Source organism: Topomyia yanbarensis, chromosome 2, assembly GCF_030247195.1.
Source record: "Topomyia yanbarensis strain Yona2022 chromosome 2, ASM3024719v1, whole genome shotgun sequence".
In the NCBI taxonomy this organism is placed as follows: domain Eukaryota; kingdom Metazoa; phylum Arthropoda; class Insecta; order Diptera; family Culicidae; genus Topomyia; species Topomyia yanbarensis.
The window spans coordinates 451,390,097-451,400,795 of NC_080671.1; the positions used below are offsets into that span (position 1 = coordinate 451,390,097).

The 10,699-nt window shown below is 44.6% G+C and overlaps 1 protein-coding gene across 4 annotated transcripts; it reads left to right on the forward strand.

The window, feature by feature from the left end:
- The first annotated feature begins 606 nt into the window (after positions 1–606).
- Positions 607–5,286, forward strand: LOC131685815 (glutamate--cysteine ligase). 4 transcript variants are annotated; one of them, XM_058969770.1, is made up of 6 exons: positions 607–829; positions 924–1,030; positions 2,533–2,818; positions 2,882–3,626; positions 3,687–4,460; positions 4,526–5,286. In XM_058969770.1, exons 3-6 carry the CDS (start codon positions 2,557–2,559, stop codon positions 4,692–4,694), a joined length of 1,950 nt encoding a protein of 649 aa, XP_058825753.1. In that variant the 5' UTR covers positions 607–829; positions 924–1,030; positions 2,533–2,556; the 3' UTR covers positions 4,695–5,286. The 4 variants fall into 4 exon arrangements, with proteins under 4 accessions (XP_058825753.1, XP_058825754.1, XP_058825756.1 ...); XM_058969771.1 differs by lacking the exons at positions 607–829; positions 924–1,030 and adding an exon at positions 1,102–1,349; XM_058969773.1 differs by lacking the exons at positions 607–829; positions 924–1,030 and adding an exon at positions 1,398–1,626.
- Positions 5,287–10,699: the final 5,413 nt, after the last annotated feature.

Sequence of the window (10,699 nt, forward strand, 5' to 3'; positions counted from 1 at the left end):
TAAAAAGCTTCGAGAGGGAAATACAATAACGAAAGAGATATTTACCCTGCGACAAATTCTTGACAAATAACTTGTGGACACTCTATATTTGCGAGTTTCATGTTTAAGCTGACGCATGTGATGATAACTGGTTCAATATCAAGTATCAGAAAATGGTCCTGATTTGTTAGCGGAAATCTTTTCTACCGAACTTTCCTTTTAATCGATAAGTCGACTAAATTGACGAATTAATTTTTGTAATTGAACAAAAATGGTGGCCCAACCAGAGAATAACTATGGTAGATGGATGACTTTCGCTTTGATGAGTTACCAGCGAACCATATATTTCTGGAAGTTGCACTGATATTTTCAGGTCGGCGAAATGTTACTGTTATTGGGCAATCATGCGCATGTTTCTTATAGCAATTTGTAAACAATGAAAAATATTGAAATAAAACTGAAAAATGCTTACATGTAATATACGCTATCGATGCGCCCCTCGGAAAAACGCAAGACGCGAACATGTGTTTTGATTACATTCTCTCTCGCGTATCAGCTCACTCTCACGCGACCGACCGGTAATTTTACGATGGTGAGAAATGAGACCGCATGGATCGACGACGACGACGACGGGACGGCTCCAAAATTTCTCTCAAGTTTCATAACGTCCGTAGCCGACGCGAGGAACGCTTGCTTGTTGTTATCGCAGCTCGCCAGTAGCTGTTGTAGGTACTTTTTGCTTGTAAATTTGACATTCGATTCCGACTGATTGGACAGTTTCGGTGAAAACCCCCAGGGGGAAATCTGTTCTCACTTTTCCGCGAACTGACAACGTGGAAGTGCGGTGTGGGTAAGTAAACTATTTTTTATTGCAATACATGTGTGACGTCACTGTGACAGTGCATTTTTTTTGTCTATTACGGATCCACTTCTGCTGATACCAGAAACGGTGACGTAAGGTTCCAGGGATAGATAAACAGCTAGTAATTCTCGGCCACTCGTAGTGCGGTTCCTACAAATAGTGAACGGTGACAGCTGCTGCTTGTGTTTAGTAAGTATCAAGAATTTTCATGTGTTATCTTAAGTGATATCTGCTGATTTTGTTGTGTTATAGATAGTCGAAGCTCTAGTAGGTTGGTGTATAAAACTAAACGAGCTAGGTTTTACGATTCAGTTGCATACCGAGTCTCGATGTGAGAGGAAAGTATTGTCAGAACTTTTTTTGTCGTGGAATTCCAGTCGCAGTGACGTTTATTAAAGTAGGTGTCATTTACTCGGTGTCCTTCATTGCTTTCGACAAACGTAATAATCCAAAGAGCTGATATATTTAACACATACACTGATAAAATCACGTTTCAGTAACGATACCGGTAAGTTAGTAGTCGTTATAGTAAACAAATGCTTCGCGCCGTAATGTCCTTGATATTATCGCTACATCAGATTTCTATGGTGCCCTAGGTTTCCCAAACAAATCCATGTTCTATGTTTGAAAAGTGAAAGTCATCATTATTAGAGAGAAAGTGTAACCGTTTTAATCAGACCATAGTTGTATACCGATTACTCTATACTTATGGAATTCGTTACGTAATGCATTAGTGTACTATCGTAAATCAGATAGTAATCTGAGCGTGACAGAATTGATTGCAAGTTTGTACAATGATGAAATATCGTTCTGTTTGGATTGTTGTGACTTCACCCAAGGCCATTGAGACAGTCATTGATATATGCACGCAACATAAATGCTAGTCAGCATTGTCGCAATCTTGACATACGTTTCATTGCGTGTACTGCAGCCAACATGAAGTGTTTCAGCTTTCATTGTGGAGTGTGACTATTGATCTCTGCGAAATTTTAATTTCTTTCCGCTTTAGCAAAAAGCGAGTGTCGCACTATGTCATTATGTACTTGGTCTACAATTGATAGAATACGTATAAATTAGTACAACTCATTTTGCTTTGAAACAGAATGATAACACAAGTGACCTGAGCACTGTGGAATATTCGGGTTTGAGCGCAATAAAGATTTTCATCATACCATTTGAACTAATGCGATGAACAAAGATGGCAAACCCTCTAAATAACGACTTCAAGTGTGTAGAGTGATAAAAGGAATAAAACGCAAATAGACTCAACACTCTATTACACTTATACAATTCAAGTTATTTTCAACTTAGTCTCTATAATGTTCAGAAAACGATTTATCATTGCATGCCATAGTTCGGCTGTTTTGCTTATCAAACAGACAATCGTTTGTCACCTTTTATGTGTCTGTAGCGGATACTTACATTATATTGACATTAAATTAAGCAAGTAACAGGTACTTACCAGTTGGCGTCCGTATGACAGGCATTAAGCACGAACGAAGATAGCACTGTAACCAAAATTCCTGGTAGTATAATTTCCATTCTGGTGAAATAGAAGTAGACCAATTACTACAAAAAACGATAACAGTTCCAAAATTAGAAACCTGAGTTTATAATGAACATTATGTTCACTGATGTCTACTTCAAAATTCTAACCTAAGCACACACTCCACGCTATCAATATTCCACAGCACGAAACAGAACGTCTGTAGACGATGGGGCTGCTTACCGAAGGAAGCCCGTTGAGCTGGGAGGAGACGAAGGCACTATCACAGCATGTACGCGAGCATGGAATTGAACAATTCATCAACCTGTACGCACGGCTCAAGGATCGCCAGGATGACTGTCTCAAGTGGGGTGACGAGGTAGAATACGTTATCGTGCGGTTCGATGATGAAAAACGGAACACGCAAGTGTCGCTCCGAGCGCGCGAAATGCTGGCCGTACTTAACGAGAAGGAAGCTGCAGATCCGAAAGGTAAGAGCAAATTCAGACCTAACTTTTGAACTAGAATTAATCTGAGTATGTTTTTCTGCTCAGGCGTAAAATCGCTTTGGCGACCGGAGTACGGTGCGTACATGATCGAAGGCACTCCTGGTAAACCGTACGGTGGTCTACTGGCTCACTTCAACGTGGTCGAAGCTAACATGCGCTATCGTCGCACGGAAGTTACGGAAATGCTACCCCCCGGCGAACATGTTATGTCAATCACAAACTTTCCTCGGCTGGGCTGTCCAGACTTCACATATCCGCCGGCTAAACCGACACCTGAAGATGAAACCAGCTCTGCCCGATCGCTCTTTTTCCCCGATGAAGCCATTTTCCCAGGCCATCCCCGGTTTAAGACGCTAACTCGAAACATTCGCCAGCGGCGAGGCGAAAAGGTTTCCATTAATTTACCTATTTATCGTGATAAAAAAACGGTAATCCCCGTTGAGGGCAGCTTGCCAGATAAACCGGACTTTGTGCACATGGATGCGATGGGTTTCGGAATGGGTTGCTGCTGCTTGCAGGTAACATTCCAGGCTTGTAACATTACCGAAGCACGAACTTTGTACGATCAACTGACTCCGATATGTCCAATCATGCTTGCCCTGACGGCGGCCAGTCCAGCTTACCGCGGATATCTAACCGATGTGGATTGTCGCTGGAATGTTATTTCCGCCTCCGTCGACTGTCGTACCAAGGAGGAGCGAGGTGAATTACCTCTGAAGAATGATAGATTCCGAATCAACAAATCACGGTACGATTCGATTGACTCCTATCTGTCACCGGCTGGAGAAAAGTAAGTAGCAAGTTTCGTACGATTGTGTTCCAAACCAAACATATATTTTTAATTTCCTAGATACAACGATGTTCCTTTGGTGCTAGATGAAGCCATGTACAAACGGCTGCGCGATGGAGACATTGATCACCTGCTAGCTCAGCACATTGCTCATCTTTTTATTCGCGACTCAGTTTCATTGTTCAGTGAAAAGGTCCACCAAAACGACAAAGAAGACTCAGATCATTTTGAGAACATTCAATCTACCAACTGGCAGACAATGCGCTTCAAACCGCCTCCACCGAACTCACCGATTGGCTGGCGCGTTGAGTTCCGTCCTTGCGAGGCACAGTTGACAGACTTTGAAAATGCTTCAATCGTGTGCTTTGTTGTCCTGTTGACCAGAGTGATCCTATCCTATCAGCTAGATTTTCTCATCCCAATCAGCAAGGTGGACGAAAATATGCAAAATTCACAAAAACGTGGAGCTGTATTGACGGAAAAGTTCTGGTTCAAAAAGAACATTGCCGGTTTCTCGAGCACCACAACGACGAACAACGAAACGGGAACGGCAAACGAAAGTAATAGTCACAACAATGTGGAAAACTCGGACGATAAGAACAGCACCGACGACGAATACGAGTTGATGACGATTGATCAGATCATCAACGGAAAGGGATGCTTTCCCGGATTGGTACCTCTGATCAACAGCTACCTCGGTTCGATGGATGTTGACGCCGATACACATTGCACCATCCAGCAGTACCTAAAATTGATTCAGAAGCGGGCGTCCGGAGAGCTGCTGACAACAGCCTCCTGGATCAGGAAGCAAATTACGGAACATGAAGAGTACAAGTAAGTACCGCACGCTAATGGATGATTTGAATGGATGTGCTCATTTTCCTTTTCATATTTTCCAGACACGATTCGGTGGTGAGTGAACACATCTGTTACGATTTGCTGAGAAAGGCTAAGGACATTCAGGACGGGATCATACCCTGTCCAGAGCTGCTCGGCACCAACATCAACTCGAAGACGACCGACCAAATTCCGGCAGCGATCGCAAAGCATCTTACCAAGAAATGCTGAAGCAAAAGAAAAAAGCAGTGTGATGGGCGTTATGCATTTAATTTTTTATTATTCTGGAGAGAATCTTTTTTGGCTAGCAAAAAAAGGGCTGATGAATCAACGTAAAATGCGGGTAAAGATGTTTTTTTGATTCATTTAAAAGTAGTTTCGATCGATCAAATATATGAGAAAGGCAAAAAGCACAGTCGTAATGACTTTTCCTGCAACTGTGCGCGATCAGTCAGTGTTTTAATGTTTTCTATGCGCGACTTTTTTCGCTAGGTTTGTTGTTTCTTATATACATTTTTGATATAATGCTGTGTATTTCTAGGAGTTATGATCAATTTTCAAGTAGATTCGTATCCTTATTATCAGTAGTCCGGGCACCGAGTGTTTAGCACCAGAAAGATCAAATTATACATTTTTAAATGTTTGGCTTAGCCAAAATGTTTATTTTGTTTTCGATAGAGTCAAGTCAGTGATTTTGCTCAGTATACTCTTGTGAGCCAAGAATAACTATAGTATTCCAGAGTAATATTATACGTAGGCAGTAGATGTTGTTTATGTATATGAACTATAATTCAAAAATAAAACATTTCAGTTCGACATCCAATTTAGTGACTTTAGTAAATACTTTTGAAGATTTCCCCATCAAAATTTATTGTAAGTCATTTCTTTCCCGGAATGTGCCATTTTCCCAAATGTAATAATTCCAAAAAAATATTCCAAGTAAGCTCATGCTCCAAAAAGGGAAAAAAATTAATTTTGACTTGTTATAACTGCTATAATAATAGATATATTTTTAACATTTGAGAATATTGTTGACGTATATCTGGAATAACTCAAATGGCACGTTCCCCTTATGTATTCGGGGATTTGCGACTTACCGTGTCTTCTCATCATTTCCCTGATCGGAAGGAGAGGAGAACATCACTTCCGTCGTATGGAAGTTACGGCGGCGACAAAGCAGGACAAGAAATGGTTTTGTCCCTCGAGCGTTAAGTTCCGAGCTCGCTTCCGACCGATACAGCGAAAATCAGAGCAATGGTAGAGGATATACATATCATTCGGTAGGCGATAAGAACCGCGAAAAGGAGCTGCAGAAGGACGGAAACCTTCCTGAAGAGGAGATAAAAGAAAAAAAGCCTTTAACATCAAAAGGGAACTGCAAGAGAAGAAGGAACATATTTACCGCATAAAGTAGCTGGAGGAGGTCCATTCGGATCAGATATTCTTCGTAGAGAAACATTTTAAAAAAGTACTAATGGTCAACAGCGTATAGAATACAAAATCGGTAGCTTATCCCCAAGAGGGGTTTTCCAGCGCATCCAGCGGAAAAGGTACCTCATTGCGTCATCTGGTTTTTGGTAAATTTGCAGAACTTAATCCGAAGTTTGCACAGAAGGCTGACGGGACCAACGATGCAGAGAACCGTTCAGAGAGTACGGACACCGACGAGTACAGGAACCATGAAAGTGGCGTAAGAAATCAGAAGCAGATCGGCTGCTACAACATCGTGCCGGACCAAGCAGAGTTCGAGAAATGACCTTACGGAAAACCTGAGGAGAGACCACCTAAATAGGTCATGTGCTCGTCGAAGATCAGCAAGTTCAACGCAATTGACAATCAGCTATTCAACGGTCCGTTTTGTAGCGTATGTGCTGCACATAAGGGGCTCGATTCGGGATAGGGTATGGGTACGACTAATCCTAGTATGCCCCGCCCTTAATCTGGAAAGTATTCGTTTTTTGATCCTGTTGTCTTGGTCCACCCAGTTTGTACTGTCTTTCACATCATGAAGGTAGCAGTGTGAGTTTCTCCACTGTCTTTGGAAGTTGATCAAGACGTCATTCTTTGGGACTTCATTGGTTAGAGCTGTTCGTGCGGTACGGCCTATGGCGGCCGTCGTCTAGCCCTCGACGACGGACCTGGCCTACTCGGATGGAGACTTCCACGACGAGAGAAGTTCTCCCGAAACCGAGCCAATCAGCTAAGTGCCGAGCGGCGATTCCGGATGGAGCGTGGTGTCCCGAAAACCCATACTCAGTGGTCTGTCGCAGTCTACTTAACTAAACCTTGACGTGAATCCATCCTAATCCTGCGGAATTTTCTCGGAGGTAATTGCTCTCCCGAAACCGTTGCTCGCTGTTCATCACGCCATTTCCGTTGTAAGACGATCATGATCAGCATCACCACTCTGTTGACCGCGTTCCATGTGTTTTCGTCGCTCTTCTGTAGGCGACATTTTTCAGGTTGATGTCCGGGCCTCCCGTTCGAGTCTCCTTGCACGTCGCTTCGAACCTCGGACATTCGAAGAACACATGCTCCGGCGTCTCCTAGACGTTCTCACACTTCGGGCACAATGATGATGTTGCATACTCTAACCGATGAAGGTACTTCCAGAAGCAGCCGTTGCCCGAAAGGAGAAGCGTCAGATGGAAGTTAAAATGGCGATTATCCAGGTGATAACGTATACTGCCTACGACGATATTGTCCTGTACGCGCTCGCGTCTAGTACGGCTGTCAGTCGGAACGTGCTGTTTAACTTTTTGTGGTTCCGCTTGGTTTCCAGCGCTGCACCCCAAGCGGGAACCCCATATCGCAGTATCGGTGAAGAAACACTAGATAGGGGAGGTCTCGTGCTGCTTCTCGGGGCGCTGACGTCTGGCATGATCCTCGTTATAGCGTTCGTTGCCATCACCGACATTTCGCAAGCGTTGCCGACGTGGTTGGTGAAGCTCAGCTGGTCGTCGATTATCACTCTCGATGCCATCCGACGTCGATCTGCATCCTCTGATCCGCTTTGCAGTTGGTGACCAAAGACACCTCCGTTTTGAGGTGAGCTATCTGCAACTTGACTCCGTTCATCCAGTTCTCGATCGCGTCTATTGTTTCCGTCACCGACACCTTCACTACATCTAGTGGCTCACCCATCACCGTTAGTGACACGACGTCCGCGAAACCAACGATTTCCTGGGCAGACCCCATCGTACATCCCGTTGCAAAACAGTTGGACCGAGAATGGGGCCCCGAGGAACGCCCGCTGTGACTCGCATTGCCTTCTGCCCTTCGTTCGTCTCATTAAGCAGCACTCTACTCGGAAAGTAGCTCTTCAGGATCTGGCATGGTTATTATGTTCAACGCTGCGGCGATGGCTTCTGAGCTGGCGCTGTTGAACGGATTCTTCACATTATCGTAACTACAGCGCATTATCGATCTTCTCTGAGCTTCTATTTAGATGCCTTCACAGTACTCACGAGCATTTCGTTAGCCTGTTAAGGATAGTTGTTCAATAGGTGGGCAGGCCGGTTGATGGCGATCCACTGGTCCTAAGGACCATGGGTGACCTCTCCAGCACTGCAAAGGTGTGGCAGAGGCTTCATTGATAGTGTGGTTGTGGTTTGCGAGGAGAAAGCAAGTTGAATTTGAAGGGTTGAAAAAATAACAGCAGGTAAGTTATACTCACAAGTAGCTCAAATCGCCTGCGAGAAAGCCTAAAGCGCTCTACCGCCCTAAACTGAAAACTCCAATATGTTACTAAGTTTCAGTCGCCTAAACACAGCTTCATCTATATAAGGTCCATAGAAGGCTGCACCTGCCCTGATCAATTCGTCAGTCCATTCATTTTTAGCAATACCGGAATGTGCGGGAACCCAGACAAGATAGATAGTGTTGACAATGCTTAGTTCTTCGATTTGGGTTCGACACGCGATCACTAGCTCGGACCATGATTTGTCTAATCTAAGGGCCTTGATTCCAGCCTGACTATCGTAACAGAAGTTTATAACTTGGCCGTACAAGCTCTGTTGTAGAGCCGATTGTACTCTGCGCAGAATCACGTATGCTTGAATACAGTACAATATGTTCCTAGCGAGTGAGATTGTGCCAATCTCATTTCACGACGGTAGGCACCGGCACTAGCGCGTTCCATCAGAAAGCCCGTCGGTATAACAGGCCACTTGCGCTTGTTATTGTCTCTCGAGAAATAATATTCCCGTGGGATGTCCTGTAAGGAAAACTACATGTCAGTATAATAGTGCTGAGAGCGAGAATTTTCTTACCCCATGAAACCATTTGTGACCACAGTCGTGTATGACTGATAGCAAGATTAACATGATGACTGTTTCAAAGATCAGTAACCTGCAGTCTGTATGCACATGATAGTGATTTTTATATAAGATGAGTGTGTGGAGGTTTAATGTTTCGGAGAGCCTCAGGAGCCACAGTTGAAGTTGTCGTGAATGCACCAGTCAATCCCATGAGCACCATTATTTGCATCAGATGGTTGAGCCTTGACTGAATCGTCACCACCTCTCCCTTCTGCCACCATACAAAGCATCCGTATGACAGTATTGGGCGTACACTTGTTGTATAAATGCAATATGTAGAGGTATTTGTGTTTGAGACCATAGTTTTTCCCGAAAGTTCGTCTGCACTGCCGAAGGCCGCGAGTGTTTTTTGACTCTGAACTCAATGTGAACAGACCACTTCAGTTTAGAACCCAATATAACTTCAACGCACTTGATTGAGCCAGTAACAGAACTCAGTAACTCAGAGTCACGGTTCACACGGTTGTGCAATAAAGGTTCCGTTAGCACATTGCGGAGAGATGGGGAGGAGTCCATCATCGACACAAAGGCTTGTGACGCCACAATGCCGCGAAAACTGGAGCCATGCAGAACACGGCGTCCAGCTTAGGCGAAAAAAGAAGGAGCAAACACGGACGATCGGCAAGTGACCAACGATGAGCTCGCAGAAGCATCAAAGCTACTGAAATCAAATCAATGCGTTCCTGGTATATCCGGACATGTTCAGGATGGTGCTGCAGAAGTGTCTAGATGAAGGCAACTTGCCCGAAATGTGTAAGGTACAGTAGCTTGTGTTGCTGCCAAAGCCACGGGAGCCGCCGGGCGATCCGGCCTCGCATACGTCTATATGTTTGCTGGATACACTCGGAAAACTCTTTTAAAGAATTATCCTTAGCATAAGATGCAGTTCGGATTCCGCAAAGGAGTATCGACAGTAGATGCTATTCGGAAGTTCTCGAGAGTGCTGAGAAGGCATCTAAACAGAAGCAAAGACGAAATCGATTCTACGCTGTGGTCACGATATACGTGAAGAATGCATTTAACAGCGCCAGCACTGCACAGAATGTGAAGAGCTATTTCCAAAGCAGAGTGTTACTGTACGAGACTAATGAAGTCAATGCGAGTCACAGCGGGCTTTCCTCAGGGCTCCATTCACGGTCCAACTCTTTGAAACGGGATGTACAATAGGGTCTTAAATCTGCGGCTGCCCAGGAAAGTAAAAATCGTGGGTTTCGCGGACGACGTGTCACCAATGGTAATGGGTGAGGTACTCGATGAAGTGGAGGTGTCGGTGACAGAGACAATAGACGCGATCGAAACTGCATGAACAGGGAAAAGCTGCAGATAGCTCACCACAAGCCGGTGGTATTGTTGGTCAGCAACAGCAAAGCGGATGAAGATCGACATCGGAGGGCCGGGAAGCAACACGAGACGTCTGCTATCCAGTGGTTCGTCATCGATACTGCGATATGAGATTCCTGCCTGGAATACGGTTGATGGCCGTACAAGTTGCGAGCGCGTACTAAACAATATCCTAGAAAGCAGTATGCCTAATCGCCGGGATGATCCCCATGAGGATATCGAAAGATTGGAGATACACCAGAAATGTGAGGAAGATGGCGAGAATCGATTCAACGGCGACGTGGCAGCAGGAATGAGACAATACGGAGAAGGGAAGGTGGACCAACCGGCTCACCCCAAATTTGTCGATGAGGATTAATGGAAAACAGGGAAGGGTGAACTTCCACCAAACACAGCTCCTGTCGGGCCACGGCTACTTCAGCGCTCTGGTACACAACTGAGTGTCAGAAGTCAGAAGCGACGTTCAGGGAGAATGAGGTTCGAAGCGACGCTTGAAATGAGAGGATCGGATATAAACTCGGATTATGTCGTCTACATAATGACAAGCGACGTAAACACGTGGAACGCGGTCAACAG